Source organism: Mesoplodon mirus (genome assembly GCF_964341445.2).
Source record: "Mesoplodon mirus genome assembly, chromosome: 2".
In the NCBI taxonomy this organism is placed as follows: Eukaryota; Metazoa; Chordata; class Mammalia; order Artiodactyla; family Ziphiidae; genus Mesoplodon; species Mesoplodon mirus.
Genome location: NC_138977.1, coordinates 145,786,720 through 145,810,589, shown reverse-complemented (window position 1 = coordinate 145,810,589; position 23,870 = coordinate 145,786,720). Strand labels below are relative to the sequence as shown.

The following is a 23,870-nucleotide window of genomic DNA, read 5'->3' as shown; positions in this document are numbered from 1 at the left end:
GCGGACCCCGGAGACGGGCGTGGGACGCTGGGGCTGCTGCTGCCGCCGCCACGAGGCCTGTGTGCGAGCGCAAGTCACTGTCCACGCCCCCCTTCCGGGGAGCCTGTGCAACCGGCCACTGCCGGGATCCCGGGATCCAGCAACGGCTTCCCCGGGAAAGCGCACGGAGCGCCTCGGGCTGGTGCAATGTCACGTCGGCCGCTGCCGCCGCAGGCTCGCCCCGCACTGCGTGCCCCTCCCTCCCCCCCCCCACGGCCTGAGTGAGCCAGAGTCCCCGAATCAGTGGCTCCTTTAAACCCGTCCTGTCTGAGCGAAGAACAGACGCCCTCCGGCGACCCACACGCAGAGGCGGGGCCAAATCCAAAGCTGAGACCCTGGAGCTGTGAGAACAAAGAAGAGACAGGGAAATCTCTCTGTGCAGCCTCAGAAGCAGCAGATTAAAGCTCCAAAATCAACTTGATGTACCCTGCATCTGTGGAATACATGAATAGACAACGAATCATCCCAAATTGAGGAGGCGGACTTTGAGGACAAGATTTAAAATTTTTTCCCCTTTTCCTCTTTTTACAACGAATTATCCCAAATTGAGGAGGTGGACTTTGAGAGCAAGATTTATGATTTTTTCCCCCTGTTCTCTTTTTGTGAATGTGTATGTGTATGCTTCTGGGTGAGATTTTCTCTGTATAGCTTTGCTTCCACCATTTGGCCCAGGGTTCTATCCGTCCGTTTTTTTTTTTCATTAATTACTTTTTTATTTTAATAACACTATTATATTTTATCATACTTTATTCTATTTTACTTTATCTTCTTTTTTCTACCTTCCCTTCCTCCTCCCTCCCTCCGCCCCTCCTTTCTTTCTTTCTTTCTTTCCTTCCTCCCTCCCTCCTGTCTTTCTTTCTTTCCTTACTCCCTCCCTCCCTTTCTTCCTTTCTCTCTTTTTCTTACCTTCCTCCCTCCCTCCCTCCTTTCTTTCTTCCTTCCTTCCTTTCTTTCCTTCTTTCTTTCTTTCTTTCTCCTATTAATTCTTTCTTTCTACTTTTTCTCCCTTTATTCTGAGCCGGGTAGATGAAAGGCTCTTGGTGCTGCAGCCAGGAGTCAGTGCTGTGCCTCTGAGGTGGGAGAGCCAACTTCAGGACACGGGTCCACAAGAGACCTCCCAGCTCCACAAAATATCAAGCGGCGAAAATCTCCCAGAGATCTCCATCTCGACACCAGCACCCAGCTTCAGTCAACGACCAGCAAGCTACAGTGCTGGTCACCCTATGCCAAGCAACTAGCAAGACAGGAACACAACCCCACCCATTAGCAGAGAGGCTGCCTAAAAACATAATAAGGCCACAGGCACCCCAAAACACACCACCAGACGTGGACGGTTCCACCAGAAAGACAAGATTGAGCCTCAACCACCAGAACACAGGCACTAGTCCCCCCCACCAGGAAGCCTACACAACCTACTGAAACAACCTTAGCCACGGGGGACAGACACCAAACGGGAACTACGAATCTGCAGACTGCAAAAAGGAGACCCCAAACACAGTAAGATAAGCAAAATGAGAAGACAGAAAAACACACAGCAGGTGAAGGAGCAAGATAAAAACCTACCAGACCTAACAAATGAAGAGGTAATAGGCAGTCTACCTGAAAAAGAATTCAGAATAATGATAGTAAAGCTGATCCAAGATTCTATTTCCAAGATCCATAATCTTGGAAATAGAATAGACAAAATGCAAGAAACAGTTAACAAGGACCTAGAAGAACTAAAGATGAATCAAGCATCGATAAAAAACACAATAAATGAAATGAAAAATACTCTAGATGGGATCAGTAGCAGAATAACTGAGGCAGAAGAACGGATAAGTGAGGTGGAAGATAAAATAGTGGAAATAACTGCTGCAGAGCAAAATAAAGAAAAAAGAATGAAAAGAACAGAGGACAGTCTCAGAGACCTCTGGGACAACATTAAACGCACCAACATTCGAATTATAGGGGTTCCAGAAGAAGAAGAGAAAAAGAAAGGGACTGAGAAAATATTTGAAGAGATTATAGTTGAAAACTTCCCCAATATGGGAAAGGAAATAGTTAATCAAGTCCAGGAGGCACAGAGAGTCCCATACAGAATAAATCCAAGGAGAAATACACCAAGACACATATTAATCAAACTGTCAAAAATTAAACACAAAGAAATCATATTAAAAGCAGCAAGAGAAAAACAACAAATAACACACAAGGGAATCCCCATCAGGTTAACAGCTGATCTCTCAGCAGAAACTCTACAAGCCAGAAGGGAGTGGCAGGACATATTTAAAGTGATGAAGGAGAAAAACCTGCAACCAAGATTACTCTACCCAGCAAGGATCTCATTCAGATTTGATGGAGAAATTAAAACCTTTACAGAGAAGCAAAAGCTGAGAGAGTTCAGCACCACCAAACCAGCTTTACAACAAATGCTAAAGGAACTTCTCTAGGCAAGAAACACAACAGAAGGAATATACCTACAATAACGAACCCAAAGCAATTAAGGAAATGGGAATAGGAACATACATATCAATAATTATCTTAAATGTAAATGGACTAAATGCTCCCACCAAAAGACACAGATTGGCTGAATGGATACAAAAACAAGACCCATATATATGCTGTCTACAAGAGACCCACTTCAGACCTAGAGACACATGCAGATTGAAAGTAAGGGGATGGAAAAAGATATTCCATGCAAATGGAAATCAAAAGAAAGCTGGAGTAGCAATTCTCATATCACACAAAATGACTTTAAAATAAAGACTATTAGAAGAGACAAAGAAGGACACTACATAATGATAAAGGGATCGATCCAAGAAGAAGATATAACAATTGTAAATATTTATGCACCCAACATAGGAGCACCTCAATACATAAGGCAAATACTAACAGCCATAAAAGGGGAAATCGACAGTAACACACTCATAGTAGGGGACTTTAACACCCCACTTTCACCAATGGACAGATCATCCAAAATGAAAATAAATAAGGAAACACAAGCTTTAAATGATACATTAAACAAGATGGACTTAATTGATATTTATAGGACATTCCATCCAAAAACAACAGAATACACATTTTTCTCAAGGGCTCATGGAACATTCTCCAGGATATCATATCTTGGGTCACAAATCAAGCCTTGGTAAATTTAAGAAAACTGAAATTGTATCAAGTATCTTTTCCGACCACAATGCTATGAGACTAGACATCAATTACAGGAAAAGATCTGTAAAAAATACAAACACATGGAGGCTAAACAATACACTACTTAATAACGAAGTGATCACTGAAGAAATCAAAGAGGAAATAAAAAAATACCTAGAAACAAATGACAATGGAGACACGACGACCCAAAACCTATGGGACGCAGCAAAAGCAGTTCTAAGGGGGAAGTTTATAGCAATACAATCCCACCTTAAGAAACAGGAAACATTTCGAGTAAACAACCTGACCCTGCACCTAAAGCAATTAGAGAAAGAAGAACAAAAAACCCCCAAAGTTAGCAGAAGGAAAGAAATCATAAAGATCAGATCAGAAATAAATGAAAAAGAAATGAAGGAAACGATAGCAAAGATCAATAAAACTAAAAGCTGGTTCTTTGAGAAGATAAACAAAATTGATAAACCATTAGCCAGACTCATCAAGAAAAAAAGGGAGAAGACTCAAATCAATAGAATTAGAAATGAAAAAGGAGAAGTAACAACTGACACTGCAGAAATACAAAAGATCATGAGAGATTACTACAAGCAACTCTATGCCAATAAAATGGACAACCTGGAAGAAATGGACAAATTCTTAGAAATGCACAACCTGCCAAGACTGAACATATGAACAGAAATAGAACATATGAACAGACCAATCACAAGCACTGAAATTGAAACTGTGATTAAAAATCTTCCAACAAACAAAAGCCCAGGACCAGATGGCTTCACAGGCGAATTCTATCAAGCATTTAGAGAAGAGCTTACACCTATCCTTCTCAAACTCTTCCAAAATATAGCAGAGGGAGGAACACTCCCAAACTCATTCTACGAGGCCACCATCACCTTGATACCAAAACCAGGCAAGGATGGCACAAAGAAAGAAAACTACAGGCCAATATCACTGATGAACATAGATGCAAAAATCCTCAACAAAATACGAGCAAACATAATCCAACAGCACACTAAAAGAATCATACACCATGATCAAGTGGGGTTTATTCCAGGAATGCAAGGATTCTTCAATATACGCAAATCAATCAATGTGATACACCATATTAACAAATTGAAGGAGAAAAACCATATGATCATCTCAATAGATGCAGAGAAAGCTTTCGACAAATTCAACACCCATTTATGATAAAAACCCTGCAGAAAGTAGGCATAGAGGGAACTTTCCTCAACATAATAAAGGCCATATATGACAAACCCACAGCCAACATCGTCCTCAATGGTGAAGAACTGAAACCATTTCCACTAAGATCAGGAACAAGACAAGGCTGCCCACTCTCACCACTCTTATTCAACTTAGTTTTGGAAGTTTTAGCCACAGCAATCAGAGAAGAAAAGGAAATAAAAGGAATCCAAATTGGAAAAGAAGAAGTAAAGCTGTCACTGTTTGCAGATGACATGATACTATACATAGAGAATCCTAAAGATGCTACCACAAAACTACTAGAGCTAATCAATGAATTTGGTAAAGTAGCAGGATACAAAATTAATGCACAGAAATCTCTGGCATTCCTGTACATTAATGATGAAAAATCTGAAAGTGAAATCAAGAAAACACTCCCATTTACCATTGCAACAAAAAGAATAAAATATCTAGGAATAAACCTACCTAAGGAGACAAAAGACCTGTATGCAGAAAATTATAAGACACTGATGAAAGAAATTAAAGATGATACAAATTGATGGAGAGATATACCATGTTCCTGGATTGGAAGAATCAATATTGTGAAAATGACTCTACTACCCAAAGCAATCTACAGATTCAATGCAATCCCTATCAAACTACCACTGGCATTTTTCACAGAACTAGAACAAAAAATTTCAAAATTTGTTTGGAAAAAAAAAGACCCCGAATAGCCAAAGCAATCTTGAGAAGGAAAAACGGAGCTGGAGGAATCAGGCTCCCTGACTTCAGACTATACTACAAAGCTACAGTAATCAAGACAGTGTGGTACTGGCACAAAAACAGAAAGATCAATGGAACAGGATAGAAAGGCCAGAGATAAACCCACGCACATATGGTCAACTTATCTTTGATAAAGGAGGCAGGAATGTACAGTGGAGAAAGGACAGCCTCTTCAATAAGTGGTGCTGGGAAAACTGGACAGGGACATGTAAAAGTATGAGATTAGATCATTCCCTAACACCATACACAAAAATAAGTTCAAAATGGATTAAAGACCTAAATGTAAGGCCAGAAACTATCAAACTCTTAGAGGAAAACATAGGCAGAACACTCTATGACATAAATCACAGCAAGATCCTTTTGGACCCACCTTCTAGAGAAATGGAAATAAAAAGAAAGATAAACAAATGGGACCTAATGAAACTTCAAAGCTTTTGCACAGCAAAGGAAACCATAAACAAGACCAAAAGACAACCCTCAGAATGGGAGAAAATATTTGCAAGTGAAACAACTGACAAAGGATTAATATCCAAAATTTATAAGCAGCTCATGCAGCTCAATAACAAAAAAACAAATAACCCAATCAAAAAATGGGCAGAAGACTTAAATAGGCATTTCTCCAAAGAAGATATACAGACTGCCAACAAACACATGAAAGAATGCTCAACATCATTAATCATTAGAGAAATGCAAATCAAAACTACAATGAGATATCATCTCACACCAGTCAGAATGGCCATCATCAAAAAATCTAGAAACAATAAATGCTGGAGAGGGTGTGGAAAAAAGGGAACACTCTTGCACTGCTGGTGGGAATGTGAATTGGTACAGCCACTATGGAGAACAGTATGGAGGTTCCTTAAAAAACTAAAAGTAGAACTCCCATATGACCCAGCAATCCCACTACTAGCCATATACCCTGAGAAAACCATAATTCAAAAAGAGACATGTACCAAAATGTTCATTGCAGCTCTATTCACAATAGCCCGGAGATGGAAACAACCTAAGTGTCCATCATCGGATGAATGGATAAAGAAGATGTGGCACATATATACAATGGAATATTACTCAGCCATAAAAAGAAATGAAACTGAGCTATTTGTAATGAGGTGGATAGACCTAGAGTCTGTCATACAGCGTGAAGTAAGTCAGAAAGAGAAAGACAAATACCGTATGCTAACACATAGATATGGAATTTAGGGGAAAAAAATGTCATGAAGAACCTAGGGGTAAAACAGGAATAAAGACACAGACCTACTTGAGAATGGACTTGAGGATATGGGGAGGGGGAAGGGTAAGCTGTGACAAAGCGAGAGAGAGGCATGGACATATATACAGTACCAAACGTAAGGTAGACAGATAGTGGGAAGCAGCCGCATAGCACAGGGAGATCAGCTTGGTGCTTGGTGACCACTTAGAGGGGTGGGATAGGGAGAGTGGGAGGGAGGGAGACGCAAGAGGGAAGGGATGTGGGAACAGATGTATGTGTATGACTGATTCACTTTGTTATAAAGCAGAAACTAATTAAAAAAAACCCGTTAGTAAAATGCTGACTAAATAAACTATTATTTATTCATACAATAAATAAATAAATAAATAAATAAATGCTCTGATCAAAAGACATAGAGTGGAAGACTGGATTAAAAAAACCCAAGAACCTATAATATGCTGCCTACAAAAGACCCACTTTAGGGTGAAAGACATACATAGATTGAAAGTGAGGAGATGGAAAAAGATATTTCATGCAAATGGAAACGACAAGAAAGCAAGGGTAGCAATACTCATATCAGACAAAATAGACTTTAAAAGAAAGGCCATAAAGAAAGATAAAGAAGGACGCTATGTAATGATAAAAGGATCAATACAAGAAGAGGATATTACACTGGTTAACATATATGCACCCAATACAGGAGCACCTAAATACATAAAACAAATACTAACAGACATAAAGGGAGAAACTGAGAGGAATACAATAACAGTAGGAGACTTTAACACTCCACTGACATCAATGGACAGACCTTCCAGAAAGAAAACCAATAAGGCAACAGAGATCCTAAATCACACAATAGAATAGTTGAACTTCATTGATATCTACAGACACTACATCCAAAAAACCCAGAATGCACATTCTTTTCAAGTATGCATGGAACATTCTCTAGGACAGACCACATACTAGGACAAATTTAAAAGGACAGAAATTATTTCAAGCATTTTTTTCTGACCACAATGGTATGAAACTAGAAATCAACCACAGAAAGAAAAATGAGAAAAAAAATGATTACATGGAAACTAAACAATATGCTACTAAAAAAACCAATGAGTCAAAAATAAAATCAAGGGGGAAATCAGAAAATACCTTGAGACAAACAACAATGAAAACACAACAATACAAAACCTATGGGATGCAGCAAAAGCATTTCTAAGAGGAAAGTTCATAGCAATACAAGCCTTCCTCAAAAAATAAGAAAAATCTCAAATAAACAACTTAAACTACCAATTAAAAGAATCAGAAAAAGAACAAACAAAACCCAAAGTGAGCAGAAGGAAGGAAATAATAAAGATCAAAGAGGAAATAAATAAACTAGAGATCCAAAAAAGAAAAAGAAAAAAAATCAATAAAACCAGAGCTCGCTTTTTGAAAGGACAAACAAAATTGACAAACCTCTAGCCAGGCTCACCAAGAAGAAAAATAAATAAATTTAAAAAATAAATAAAAAAATGAAAGAGGAAAAATAACAACCGATACCACAGAAATACGAAAAATCATAAGAAAATACTATGAAGTTATATATGAACAAATTGGACAACCTAGAAGAAATGGACAAATATCGAGAAACATACTGCCTGCCAAAACTGAGTCAAGTAGAAATAGATAATATGAACAGACCCATCACTAGTAGTGAAATAGAATCTGTAACTTTTAAAAAAACTCCCTGCAAACAAAACTCCAGGAATGGATGGCTTCATTGGGGAATTCTACCAAACATACAAAGAACTTACACCTATCCTTCTCAAATTCTTCCAAAAGACTGAAGAGGAAGGAACACTCCCAAAGTCATTCTATGAAGCCACCATCACCCTGATACCAAAACCAGACAGACACTACAAAAAAAGAAAATTACAGGCCAATATCTTTGATGGATATAGATGCAAAAATCCTCAACAAAATATTAGCAAACTGAATCCAGCACATAGTAAGGATTATACACCATGATCAAGTTGGATTCATTCCACGGTCACAAGGATGGTTCAACATATGCAAATCAATCAATGTGATAGACCATATCAACAAAAGACAAAAACCACATGGCCATCTCAACTGATGCAGAAAAAACATTTGATAAATTCAAAATCCATTCATGATAAAAACTTTCACCAAAGTGGGTACAGAGGGAACGTATCTCAACATAATAAAAGCCATTTACGACAAACCCATAGCCATTATAATACTCAACAGTGAAAAGCTGAAAGCCTTCCTGCTAAATTCTGAAACAAGACATGGATGCCCTCTCTCATCACTTCTATTCAAATAGTACTGGAAGCCCTAGCCACAGCAATCAGACAGGAAAAAGAAATAAAATGTATCCAAATTAGAAGGACGAGGTAAAATTGTCATTATATGCAGATGACATGATACTCTATACAGAAAACCCTAAACATTCCACACCAACACTATGAGAACTAATAAATGAATTCAGGAAGGTAGCAGGATATAAGATTAATATACAGAAATCTGTTGCATTTCTTTACACTAATAATGAAATATCAGAAAGAGAAAGTAAAATGGAAAGATATCCCATCTCTTGGACTGGAAGAATTAATATTGTTAAAACGGCCATACTACCCAAAGCAATCTACAGATTTAATGTGATCCTATCAAATTACCTATGACATTTTTCACAGAACTAGAACAAATAATCCTAAAATTTATATGGAACCACAAACAACCCAGAATTACCAAAGCAATCCTGAGGAAAAAGAACAAAGCTGGAGGCATAACCCTCCCAGACTTTGGCCAACACTACAAAGCTATTGTAATCAAAACAGTATGGTACTGGCACAAAACCAAACACAGCTCAATGGAACAGAGTAGAAAGGCCAGACATAAATCCACACACCCATGGTCAATTAATCTTCAACAAAGCAGGCAAGAATATACAATGGAGAACAGTCAGTCTCTTCAGAAAGTGGTGCTGAGAAAGGTGGATAGCCTCATGTGAATCAGTGGTTAGAACACTCCCTCACACCATATACAAAAATAAACTCAAAATGGTTTAAAGACTTAAATATAAGACATGACACCACAAAACTCCTAGAAGAGAATATAGGCAAAACATTCTCTGACATAAATCACAGCAGTATTTTCTGAGATCAGTTTTCCAAGGCAAAAGAAATAAAATAAAAAATAAACAAATGGGGTCTAATCAAACTTAAAAGCTTTTGCACAACAAAGGAAACCATAAACAAAACAAAAAGACAACCCACTGACTGGGAGAAAATACTTGCCAACGATGAGACTGACAAGGGATTAATTTCCAAAATATACAAACAGCTCATACAGCTCAATATCAAAGAAAAAAACAACCCAATCAAAAAATGGGCAGAAGACCTAAATCGATATTTCTCCTAAGAAGACATACAGATGGCCAAAAGGCACATGAAAAGATGCTCAACATCACTAATTATTAATCACGGGTCAGAATTACTATCATCAAAAAGTCTACAAATAATAAATGCTGGAGAGGGTGTGGAGAAAAAGGAACCCTCCTACACTGTTGGTGGGAATATAATTGGTGCAGCCACTATGGAAAACAGTATGGAGTTTCCTCAAAAAAACAAAAATAGAGCTACCGCATGATCCAGTGATGCCCCTCCTGAGTATATACCTGGAAAAGATGAAAACTAATTCAAAAAGATACATGCACCCCAACGTTCATAGCAGCACTATTTACAATAGCTAAGACTTGGAAGCAATCTAAGTGTCTATCAACAGATGAGTGGATAAAGAAGATGTGGTGCGTGTGTATATGTACACACATACACACACACACACACGTATATACACCATGGAATATTACTCAACCATAAAAAAAGAATGAGATATTGCCATTTGCAGCAATGTGGATGGACTTAGAGATTATCATACTAAGTGAAGTAAGTAAGAGAAAGACAAATACATGATATCACTTATATGTGGAATCTAAAAAATACAAATGAATGTATTTACAAAACAGAAATGGACTCACAGACATAGAGGACAAATTTATGGTTACCAAAGGGGAAGGGGCAGGAGATAAACTAGGAGTTTGGGGTTAACATATACACACCACCATATATAAAATTGATAAACAACAAGGATTTACTGTTGTGTTTATAACACAGGGAACTATATTCAATATCTTATAATAACCTATAATGGGAAAGAATCTGAAAAATATATATATGTATAACTGAATCACTTTACTGTACATATACAATATTGTAAATCAACTGTATTTCAATTAAAAAAAAAGAAACTACTACTAATATGAAAATTGTCTTCCCCCAAGCTCTGAAACGTTACCTGCTCCATTTTCCCTTTCCATCTCATCCAATCCAGGCCCCACCTGGCATTGATATCATTGGTTTTTACAGCATATCAGAGACAGATTTAGCCTGCTTTTAAATCCATGCATTTCTGTCTTTTTAATTTCATAGGATTTGAATTCTTATTAAATTAAGGATATAGAATATGCTCCAAACACAACTACTGTAAGATACAAACGAGACTAAAAGCTACCACGGGCAGAGACAAGAAGCAAACAGAAAAATCAAAACACTGTAATTACACTCTACATTTCAACCACAAGGTTCATCTGGTTCATTCAAAACTGCAGTAGTTTACATTTACTGTCATCATTTCAACAAATGAAGTGTCAAATACGAAAGCGAGGTAAAAGTCATAATAATGTATATATTGAACATAGATAGCTCTCAGTCTTCAGATAGACTCTACTTCCAAAAAGTTTATTTTAAATTAGCCATTTGAAACTCACAAAGCACTGCCTCCAAAGAAACAATGTCATTGGTGGTAATTACATTTCTAAATTAATTCACATCTTGGCTAGAATACTACAAAGGGAGTGAGAAATATAACAAACAGTTCTAGTAGTTTCTAAAAATACAGGGTTTTTTCTTTGGTTGTTGTTTTTTTTTTTAACCTCAAATCCATATTCTCGGAAAACAGCTTAGAGATAAAACAAAACACAGAAATTTCAATAGAGATTGTGACTGTGTCTCAGGTCTTAAAGGGTTTCAAATTTGGTGACAGTGACTCCTGATAATGCCAATCCTACTTCAAAATGTATAGATTTCTTTTTCCGCCACTAGAATTACTTTCACACATATCTGCTATGAACAGAGTATTCTAGTTTCACAAAATAGAATCAGGAAAGAGAAAAAAAGAAAGTGATTCTCTTGAGATAAATGAACAAAAAGGATAAGGGAGAGACAAGATAATAAGATGCATGTACACATCTAAGGCAGGCTGCCTAAAGCAGAATTATTTGCACTTGGGCATGGTAAGAGAAAGAGGAGAATAGGAAGATCTCAACTGCTGATACAAAGAGTGAGGAAGAGTTTGATGGTGATACCAGTGTCCTCACTTCCAAAATATGGCTAAGACCACCATCCAAAAGAGTTGTAGTGAGCACTTAGCTCAGGGCTGGAATGCAATAGGAGTTCGGTAAACATGATTTCACATCTTTCTTTCCAGAAGGAAGAATTAATTTAGTTAGCAAAAGCATCCTACTCTGGTAATAAGAATATAAAAACAGGCTCCATCTGGTATTGCTATTTTATTACTTTTAAGATAAAAATAATATTGGACTGACTTATATGTGCATATTTTAAGGGTCTTGAATAAATCACATCACATACTGCTTATTGCTTTTGTTGTTAACATTCATTCATTGAACAAATATGTGAGCACATACTCTGTACCAGGCCCTGTTCTATGTGTTAGGGGCACAGTAGTGAACAAAACCAAATCCTTGACCTCTTGGAGCTGACATTCTAGTATGGAAGGCAGGCGATATATAAATGCATAAATAAGATGCATCCTATGTCAGGTAATAAGTGCTGTGGATATGAAGTGATATGGATGGGGTGCCAGTGAGATGGGGGATGAGCAATGAGGACGTGAAAGAAATACAGGATTGAGCCATGCCCTGTATGTATGTAGGGGAGGAGAATCTAGGCAGAGGAAACTGCAGGTGCAAAGGCCTTGAGGCAGGAGTACGCTTGGCGTGGCTGAGGCATAACAAGGAGGCTGGTGTGACACAAAGCAAAGTGATGGAGAAGAGTGGTAAAAGAACAGGTCAGAGTGGCGTGCGTGTGTGTGTGTGTGTGTGCGTGTGTGTGTGGGTGGGTGGCAGGGGGTGGGCGGTGTCAGGGGTGGCAAATACGGTAGGGTCTTACAGGCCTTTGTAAGAACTTTGGTTTCTAACTAGAGGAGTATTGGAGGGTTTGTTATGAGCCGTGACATCATCTGACTTAGAATGTGAAAGGATCACCCTGGCTGCTGTGCAGACTAGAATAGCAGGGAGACCAGTTAGGATGCTCTTATGATAATCCAGGTGGGTATAGATGGTAGAGGCTTGGACCAGCATGAGCACAAAAGGCAGAAGCAATGGAATTAGCTAAAGGACTAAATGTGAGAAAGAGAGAATCAAGGATGACTCCAAGTTTTTTGGCCAGAGGACCTGGAAGAATGGGGTTGTAATCTAGATTTCAAGGAAAATGTCTTGACTAGGAGTATCTACGTTCTCAGTTAAAGCCATGAGAATGAGTCATCGAAAGCGGTACTTCTTGGGCCACGTTTTTGGGGTTTTTTGTTATTGCTTTTTGGTTTTTTTTAAATTTATTTTTTGGCTGTGCTGTGTGGCTTGTGGGATGATAGTTCCCTGACCAGGGACTGAACCCAGGCCCTCAGCAGTGACAGTGTGGAGTCCTAACTACTGGACCATCAGGGAATTCCCTAAAGTGGTACTTCTCAAACCTTAGGGTGCCTAAGAATCATCTGAAGAGCTTGTTAAAACAGATTCCAGGGCCCCATTCCTAGAGATTCTGATTCAGGTCTGGGGTGGAGCCTGAGAACATGCATTTCTACTAAGCTCCAAGCCAATGTTTTTTTTTGTTTTGCTTTGTTTTTAATTTATTGAAGTATAGTAGATTTACAACATTGTATTAGTTTCTGGTATACAGTAAAGTGATTCAGTTATACATATATATATATATATATTCTTTTTTATATTCTTTTCCATTATGGTTTATTACGGGATATTGAATATAGTTCCCTGTGCTATACAGTAGGACCTTGTTGTTTATCTATTTTATTTATATTAGTTTGTATCTGCTAATCCCAAACTCCTAATTTATCTCCCCCATCCCCTTTCCCCTTTGGTAACCATAAACTTGTTTTCTATGTCCGTGAGTCTATTTCTGTTTCATAAATAAGTTCATTTGTATCATATTTTAGATTCCACATATAAGTAATATCATATGATATTTGTCTTTGTCTGACTTACTTCACTTAGTATGATAATCTCTAGGTCCATCCATATTGCTGCAAATGGCATTATTTTATGATTTCTATGGCTGAGTAGTATTCCACTGTATATATGTACCACATCTTCCTTATCTAGTCATCTGCTGATGGACATTTTGGTTGCTCCAGCCAATATTCATGTGCCGTCCTAGGAGCACACTTCGAGTAGAGCTGACTAGAGAGTAAATGTCGATGGAGAAGGGGACGGGTCCAAAGACTTTGGGACACTTTTAGCACGAGGAGGTTGCAAAGACGAGGTGAAACCAACAAAGGAGACAGGAAAGAGCCACCAGTGAAACAAGCAGAGATGTAAAGGAGTGGGTGGTGTTGCCATTACACTTAAGATAATATTGGACTGATTTGTATGTGCGTATTTTAAGGGTCTTGGATGAATGACACAATATACTGCTCATTGCTTTTGTTGTTAACGTTCATTCGTTCAACAAATATGAGCACATACTATGTACTGGGCACTGTTCTATGTGCTGGGGACACGGTAACCTCACTGAAAAGATGTTTCAAGGAGAATGGAATAAACAGACGTGTCTAATCTGTTGCTGACAGGTCAAGACAGAGGAGATCTGAGAATTGGCCACAAGATTTGGAAATGGGAGGTCACTGGAGACCTGAACAAGCATAGTATTAGTGGGGTTGTAGTGATAAGATCTAAACTGGAACAGGTTCAGGAGGGAATAGGAGGAGATGAACCAAGACAGTGGGTAAAGGCAACCCTTCTAGAGATTTCTTGCTGTAAAAGAGAGCCATAAAATGGGGAGGAAACTGGATAGATATGGGGAAGGGACAAAGGAGGCTTCTTTCATTAACAATAAGAGGTATTTCAGGAGGTTTATATTCTGATGAGAATGATCTAGACAGAGAAAAACTTAAGTTTATCTTCAAATAAGTAAAAATAATGCAGCAGAGAGAGGATGTGATGGTTAATTTTATGTGTCAACTTGGCTAGGCCATGGTACCCAGTTTCAAATACCAGTCTAGATCTTGCTGTGAAGGTATTTTTTTAAATGCGATTAACATTTAATCAGTAGCCCTTGAGTGAAGCAGAGTACCCTCCACAGTGTGGGTAGGCCTCTTCTGACCTGTCGAAGGATTAAGAGAAAAATGCCGAGGTCTCCCTGAGGAAGAGGGAATTCTGCTTCAGACGCCTTCAGAGTCAAGCTGCAACATCAGCTGTTCCTGTGTCTCCAGCGCACTGGCCAGCCCAGCAGATTTTGGCCTTGCCAGTCTCCAACAACTGAGTAAACCAATTCTTTAAAATAAATTTATTTCCATATATAGACATATATCCTATTGGTTCTGTTTTTTGGAGAACTCTAATACAGGGGACATTTTCTGGAGGGCTGCTCTTGAAAGGCCATAGAGGTGGATTCTAGGGCACAAGTGGAGGTGATGACCTTGGTCAGGAGTATGGACAAGCTTATCCACACTAACAGGAGGAAGAGGGATAAATGAGCACACATGCAGCGAGATGTGGAAATGAAACATGCAGAGGTTCTCTTTGGATTTCTTCTATTTTCTCACTGTAATAAGGAGCAGGTTATCATTAAAGAGTCAGAAAAGGAAAAGGTAGTGTTAGGAGTTTCAAGAGAGAAGAAATGATAGTCATCACGAAAATGGGAGGGTCAGCAGAGTTGGGTGATGGTCTCCAAACTTGCTACATGTTAGAATTAACAGAGGAACTTTGAAAAATTCCAATGCCCAGTACAATTAAATCGTAATTTGGGGGTCTGGGAGCAAGGCATCAATAATTTTAAATGCTCTACCAGTTATTATTCTGTGCAGTCAGGTTTTAGAAACACACAACTAAAGGTTCACTTTAGTTTAGTGGTTATGAATTCAAAGTGAGACCAGTAAGCATGGTGTGCATCTTTCTCAAGTTGCCTTCAGCATCTGAGGTGCAGGCATGGAGTAGGTGGAGAGTTGGTTTAACAACAAATGGGAATTTTCTAGGTGAATGCAGTGGAGGGAGAGGGCAAAGGAGTTCAGGGTAGAAGATGCAAGGGACAGATTTATAATCATGGATCACATAATATAAGCTGCAGAGGAGAAGTGCGAAGATGAAGGTGGTGTGAGTCAAGAAAAAGTGGTAGGTTGTAAATCCTGGTGGGTGAATTATTATTGAAGTTTGAGTCCTAAAGGGAATGAGCTGAAAAGATAGAAGGCAGTGGTTGGAGGATGGGATGCTTTCAACTGAGACTATGAAGGTGTACAGTCATTGGTAACGATAGGAGTAAGTGGGGTAGATACAAAGAACATTGGAAGAAAATAAGATCAAGAATTGAGAGGCCAGAGAAATGGAAGTTTCTACAGATGGATAGTAAAATTGCCAATAACTGTAACAGAAACAGTACTGGAGAGATTAACTAACAATGAACCAGGAGCTAGAAACATCAGAGAATGAAGTGGAACGACCCAAAGGGTCTGTAGATGTTGTATACAAGCAGAGAAACAGGAAGTCAAAATGTAAATCAGGTAAATACATGATACTTCTTCAACTGGAATAATCAAATAATATTAAACTAGAAAAGTAATAGCTGGTAACATGATCATCAATAAGGGCACTAAGAGTTATTAAAATTTAATTTCTGGGCTGCCCTGGTGGCGCAGCGGTTGAGAGTCCGCCTGCCGATGCAGGGGACACGGGTTCGTGCCCTGGTCTGGGAAGATCCCACATGCTGCAGAGCAGCTGGGCCCGTGAGCCATGGCCGCTGAGCCTGCGTGTCCAGAGCCTGTGCTCCACAATGGGAGAGGCCACAACAGTGAGAGGCCTGTGTATCGCAAAAAAAAAAAAATTAATTTCTTACATAGCATCAGATACTTTACCACAAATCTTCAAGTTTATATTTTAAAAAATATAGAATAAGTGGTAGAGTACAAAAATAGCCAAAATCCTCCACCCCTACCTATACCTATGCTGTTTTTAAGGACTTTGCTGCTCCTCCCATGCAGAGGCAGGGTCTATTTTTCTGCCCCTTGACTCTGGGGTGGTCTTGGGACTTGCTTTGGATGAGAGAACACTGCAGACCATCCTCAGGAGGCCTTGCATATTCCTACTTTCCCTCTTGGATCTCTGGCACTGCCAAACCTAGGCTATCCTGCTTGGTGACAGGACTCAATCATCCCCAGCTAACAGATGGGTAACAAATACCAAATGCATGAATGATACCATTTATAGTGGGCTGAATATATAGCCCCCCAAAAAGATACCTCCATGTCCTAATCCCTGAAACCTGTGACTAACACTGCATATAGCAAAAGAATTGATTAAATAAAGGATCTTGAAAGATAGTGCTTATCCTAGATTATCTGGGTGGGCCCCAAATGGAATCACATGAAACTTATGAGAGGGGCACAGGGAGTTCTGAGATCAACACCTGGAAGAAAAGACACAGAGAAGAGGGGGAGGTGATATGACAACAGAGGCAAAGATTGGAATGATGCGGCCAAAAGCCAAGGAATGCCTGGAGCCACTAGACGCTGGAAAGCCACCCAGGTTATGGTACTTGATTATAGCAACCGCAGAAAACTCATAGACCATCCTAGACCATTTGGGCTCCAGTCAAGCCTCTAGCTGACCCCAGATGCACAAAGCAAGCCTAGCCAAAATCAGTCAAGCCCAGCCCAGAGGACCTACCAACTCATAAATAGTGGTTGTAAGCTACTAAGTTTGCTGGTGGTTTGTTACATGCAAAAGTTAGGCCATATATATATATGAAATATAATACCTCTTAGTGCTCCTTAGTCTCTTTCTAACTTTTTCTACTCATGTTTATAGAACCACTTCAAAGATGAAAGTTAACTGTAGACAATTTCATTCTTATTCCAAAGGACTTTATATCCCTGCTCAAAGCCATAATACTTGCAGTTTCTTCTGAGGGAAGTGTTTACATCCCTCCCCCATTGACATCAGACTTTGTTATATGACTTGTTTCAGCCAAGGGCATGTGTGTGGTTGTGACATGTACCACATCTGACTGGAAGCTTTAACAGCTATTGTACCTTTTGACCGGTTTTCCTCCTTTTCTCTCTTTGCCATGAGAATACATGTCCCCGATAAGGGGTGCCCTTTCACCTTAGATTCTGGAGTGATAAGGGCATATGGAGCAGAACCTAAAACCAAACTGCAGCTACTGCAGCGTACATGTAACCTAAGTGATAAATAAATCTTTGTGGATGTCTAAGCCAAGTTGGGGACTGTTTGTTATGTAGATTAACCTAATAAAAGCCGACTGATACAGTTACTAAAAAGTAATTATCCAAAGAAAATCACTTGGGTGGAGGAGAATTAAGTTACAGCTCTAATTTTATTTAAAACAGTTTTTTAAAATATGCCAAATACTTTGTACTCCTATGAGTAGCCTGAAAAGGGTTCTTTAGTTTCTTAAAATAGCATTTTTATATAGAATATACTCTTACTACTAATAACTCATTAAATATCAATACATACTGCCAATATATGTGAATATAAACATCAATAGATACTGCCAAGTTTACGTGATACCAAAAAAAAAAAAATCTGCACAGGCTGTTTCTCTCATGGAGACCTCTGGTATGACATAACCCACCCTCACCACCCCCATACATACACAGAAGGAAGCAAGCCTTATCCATGTGATGGGTATTGTGCTTTGACAATAAAGGACAGGATAAATGCTAACAAACTGAAGAGTTTCTGAGAACAATGAATGAAGAATGGTTTTTTGTTAGGTAGACTGTGACAGTGAGAAGAGCACTTACTGGGCTGGGGATAGAGTCAGGATCCAGCTTCTTCTGGGGCTGCGGTGGACCAGCCATCTGTGCAGGACCTCCGGGGAAGCCTCCTGGGTAGGAGAGCTGTGCACCTGCCATCTGGGGGCCATAGTTGGCTGCTTGGAAAAAATTTTAAAAAGAAATTATTATAATCCCCAAACCCAGATGTAGGGCTCACTGACAATATTATACTGTTCAGTCAAACACCTTGCATTTTTCATATTAAATAAGGCAGGGAGTTAAACGTGAATATTTACAGTTCCCCTTTACTTTGCACTTGCCACACTATTCAAAAACAGTAAGTGATAGATGCCTAGTAACATAGGAACAAATCTGATTCCCAATTAAGGGTACCCCCAGGGGACCCAAGGCCTTCCTCTGAGCCCTGTCCACCTTACCCTGCTGCAGAGGATATCCAGGGCCCAGGGTCTGTCCTGGAAGAGGTGGAGGCTGGTACTGGGAGTTCGTAGGAGCAGGCCCGGGGAGCCCGTCTTGTCTGTGCGTTGATGGAGGCAAGGGTGAGGCACTGGGACCGTTTAGTGCAGTGGGTGGTGGTGGGAGAACCTGAGATCCAGGCTGCATGATGGATGGCTGTGTAGACCGTGGAGGACCCTGGAATGCTGCTGCTGCTGATGGAGGGCCAGGAGGGCCCTGACTGGGGGGAGCCATGCCCGAACCTAGGCCAGAAAAAGACCAGCTCACCTAAATGCCACACTTCTCAACACTCTGACTTCTACCACGTATACAACAGGGACACTTCCTTTTCAGAATAAAGCAAGGAGGCACCCGTACAAGTCACATTTTTTTCCCCACAAGATGAAATCATCATTTAGAAAGTGACACAAATGCTATTTTGGAGTACTGTATACAAGTAGAGCAACATTTATAATGATAGTGAGAAAATTAGTAGGATAAATTTTAACTCAGTTGCATTCACTTTTCATGACTCATGGCATTAATTCAGGAATTTTACCTGGTACAGAATATAGAAAATCATACAGAAGAAAAAAATTTTTTGGCGTGACAAGCATTATTCACTCAGTCAATAAATTATTTGCATCCTGTGCTTGACTTGATCGAATGGATTTTGGAAGTAAGTAGAAATAACCAAGAAGAAGGGATGGGCCACTAAAATTCTATTGAATTATACTAGAAATCATAAAACCAGATTATTTTTTCCTTTCTTTGATTATGTGAAACTGTACTGCTGCTGCTTTGGAGACTCAGCCATTTTGAAACCAGTAAAAAGAAATACTCTGAGGGGATTTTTTTACTGATACTTTTAAGAAACTAACTTTAAGTAATGAAAACATTTGCCATCAAGATAAATGGCTGACTATGCTGTTGTTCCAGTGAAAATGTCTATGGCTCTTATACAACATTGCTATTGATGTTAATCGCAGTACTGTAACTGTTTTCTCTCCTATTGTTCCCTTTTCTGTCCCACAGCATCTGAGCTTTCATTCTTCCCATGATCTAAATGCAGAATTAAAATGCACTGTGGGGCTTCCCTGGTGGTGGAGTGGTTAAGAATCCGCCTGCCAATGCAGGGGACACGGGTTCGAGCCCTAGTCCGGGAAGATCCCACATGCTGTGGAGCAACTGAGCCCGTGCGCCACAACTACTAAGCCTGCGCTCTAGAGCCTGCGAGCCACAACTACTGAGCCCACGTGCTGCAACTACTGAAGCCCATGCACCTAGAGCCTGTGCTCTGCAACAAGAGAAGCCACCACAATGAGAAGCCCGCGCACTGCAACGAAGAGTAGCCCCTGCTCGCCACAACAAGAGAAAGCCCACGCACACAGCAACAAAGACCCAACGCAGCCAAAATAAATAAATAAATAAATTTATATTAAAAACAACAACAACAACAAAAAAGCACTGTGAAACAAAGAGTATTATATTTTTGATTTGGGGGCCTCATAATAAACACAGGGTTAAACTACCCTCACATTTCTTAAAATAATTTCACTGGTCTAATGTTTATTTGTGAAGTCAGCATTTTTTGTTCTTTATTGATCTGGTGTTGAATATAAGGTATTCTGAGGGTCCTTCAATCATCTTGAAATAAATGGCAGCATGATTTGGAAAAAAATAATTATTGTATACATAATACAGACGATTTATATGAAAATGTCCAAATACTACTTCAATATGGTATGCCAGAGGTATGTCTATTTTGAACTTGAAGAAAACCTTTCTTAGTAAAAATACTCATGAGACAAGACAGTCAATGAGCATGAATAATGAAATTGTTACCATAGCTGTTGACGTGCATAGTACTGAGCTGAGTGCCCAGCTGGGCAACGGATGAAGTGGACACCGGACTTGGGTAAGACGATTGTGTAGAGGGTGAGTATGGCGCATAGGAGGGGGCCGCACTGTTGACAGGTGGAGGGCCAGGAAATCTGAGAGAGAAAGGGGTGTTAATATCATATAGTCTCATATGCAAATGACATACAACAAATGTCAGTAACTTGTAAAATTAAATCAGCCCATCTAGTGGCACCAGGAAAATGACTGATATTATACACTAAATCTTTTATTTATTTATTGTTTAACTCTTTATTTTATATTGGAGTATAGCCAATTAACAATGTTGTGATAGTTTCAGGTGCATAGCAAAGGGACGCAGCCATACATATATATGTATCCATTCTCCCCCAAACTCACCTCCTATCCAGGCTGCCACATAACATTGAGCAGAGGTCTCTGTGCTAAACAGTAGGTCCTTGTTGGTTATCCATTTTAAATATAGCAGTTATACACTAAATCTTTAATTAACCTCAATGTGAGCTCAAAATGAATCATGTAGCATCATCCCATATCTATGCTTACATGCTAAACATATCAAGACACCTAGCCAGAAAAAAAAAATTCTAACATAAACAAAGAACAAGTTTTGGAAATCAATTTAGGAAGCTGAGTCCATCACAGCCTAATCTATGTTAGGGCTAATGATCAATAGACCAGAAGTCAAGAAAACTAAAATGCTTTGTGACTGTATCTTTATGATCACTTAGAAATGATTTTGAGAACTGTCTTAAAGATATGTTTTGTAAATCCACTGCATCATAAAAAGAAATCATTTCTTTTTCTCAAGAAATGATGCTTTTTGTCTTTTTCTTAAAACTCATGCATGGGGTTTCATAGATATATGAAACAATTGCACACAGGCAGAATGTACATTCTCTACAAGAATGTATTAGTGGCTGTAGTGTGAAGTATGGTTACAGGGCTTGGGCTAACCAGCAGTTAATGGGAGGAGGGGGTGGGTAGTGTTATTTAATCATTTGAGAAAAAAATTCCCCAAAACATGTTCAGAGATATTTCACAGATGTTAACAATATTTTTAAAATATAACATTCTGTGAATCATTTTTATAGAGATAGTACAGGTAGGATGAAATATGTTTCAAATGGAAGTTATGACAAGCACCCTCAAGTATTTTTTTTAACTTAACAAAAGGTTAAAAATTTAAAATACAGAATGAAAGAATGCACACCATTAGCTATTACTTTTTGACTCAAAAAAACCAACTCATTATTCATTGCATAATACATATCCTAGGAGTTAGGAGTCAGAAATTCACAAATTTTTTTTTTCTGATCAACTAAGTCTTAAACAGATCTGGATTTTAAATGCAATATTATCAACTTAAAAGTAAAAATAAAATACTATTAAAGGGTAACTTTTATTAAATAATTTTTTAATAAAAAGTCTTTTAGGGCTTCCTTGGTGGCGCAGTGGTTGAGAGTCCGCCTGCCGATGCAGGGGACACGGGTTCATGCCCTGGTCCGGGAAGATCCCACGTGTCGCAGAGCGGCTGGGCCTGTGAGCCATGGCCGCTGAGCCTGCGCGTCCGGAGCCTGTGCTCCGCAACGGGAGAGGCCACAACAGTGAGAAGCCCACGTACGGCAAAAAAAAAAAAAAAAAGCATTAAAAAAAATTCTGACATACATATGAAAAAAGAGATTAACAAAATATATTAAACATACAGAGTGGTTTAATATTTTTCAATTTCATTACTTTACTAAATTAGTTTATCCAAGACCACATAGCATGTGGGTGTCAGAGCTTAGGTGAGAATCCCGGCCCCTGACCGTAGTCTGGAGAGCTGGTGTGTGAGCATGGACAAGCCACTTAGTTCTCTGTAGCTTTCAGCTTTCAATCCATAAAAATGGAACAATCCTTTTCCCTGCTGTAAATATAATGTGGTTAGAATTAAAAATTATATAGATTTAAATATTTCTCATTCATTACTTCATTTAACATATTTCTGGGCTGAGAAACATTCAATTACATATTTTAATTAACTGTTTCATTGACTGTCAGAAGAGGGCAGATTCACCATCAAAAAGAACCAAAAAGAACCATAAAGGATCATAACCAGAGGATTTACAAAACATGAAAAGTTAGCCTCAGCTTAACCCTAAACCTCTGGAGAGTTGACTCAGTTGTCTGTGGCCTGCTCAACCTCAAATATTTTTCATTTTCAAGTTTACAACAAATTGCGTAAGAAGTGAGCTGTATGCTGAAGTTTGTTAGAATTTGGAGATAAGGTACCAAATTTTTCAAGATTTGACTGATACAAAATCTAGATTTTTAAATACTCAGCCCATAGACTAGAGAAAAACAAAAGCTCTGCCCAATCATGTCATTGCTTTACACATACACACACAAATGGAAGAGAAAACAAGTATGTATTTCTCTTATTTTTCTTGTTTTCTCCTTTTAAATTGCAACCAATTTCTTATTAGATTCACCCTAATAATAGCTTCGATTTGGGAAGACGAGTCTCCTTCCAACCTTCCTTCCCACCCAATATGCCACTTCTTGGTCAAAATAGAACACTTACAATGGACTTTTCCCCCATAATTAAAAAATGGAACTTTAGGTTATAGAATTTATTTAGGAGATTAATCCCACCCAGCAGTAACACTTTGTAGATAACTTTAGTACCACTTACAAGTTTAAGACATTTATTCTGCCTTAGCCAATGCCAAAAGACAAGTGATTAGGTATGATTTTTAAGTTTTAGGAAACATTACCTTTGAAGTAGCAACATTTAAAAATAAAACTTATAATTTTAAAATTTAAATCAACATAATGACTCTGAATTAATCACGTTTTTATTCAACAGTTTAGATATGGTAAAAATCAAAAGCTTTCTATGATGGGTCCATGATGGGTCCTCTAAGTACAAATGACTCCCTGAAGTGCTATAACCATAGCCAGGTCATATGGGATCTATGCTCTCTGACAACCCCTGTTATCAGACTGGTGTGATTCACCTGCACAGTCACTGAGCCCTTTGTGCTTGCACTGAACTGTATACACAGAAATACGTCCCATGAGGCTAGGTAGCCTCACCATGGAG

At 38.9% G+C, this 23,870-nt stretch overlaps 1 protein-coding gene across 2 annotated transcripts in view; it reads right to left on the bottom strand.

Moving 5' to 3' along the window:
• Window positions 1-23,870, bottom strand: part of SEC24D (SEC24 homolog D, COPII coat complex component) — a 119,214-nt gene that overhangs the window by 82,444 nt on the left and 12,900 nt on the right. Inside the window, exons 4-6 of one of the 2 annotated variants that reach the window (XM_082600376.1) lie at window positions 20,750-20,898; window positions 18,889-19,167; window positions 18,479-18,609 (exon numbers count right to left, since the gene is read on the bottom strand). In XM_082600376.1, the coding sequence (XP_082456502.1) occupies window positions 18,479-18,609; window positions 18,889-19,167; window positions 20,750-20,898 (559 nt within the window). The remainder of the gene's footprint in view (window positions 1-18,478; window positions 18,610-18,888; window positions 19,168-20,749; window positions 20,899-23,870) is intronic. The other variant, XM_082600377.1, reaches the window with a different exon arrangement.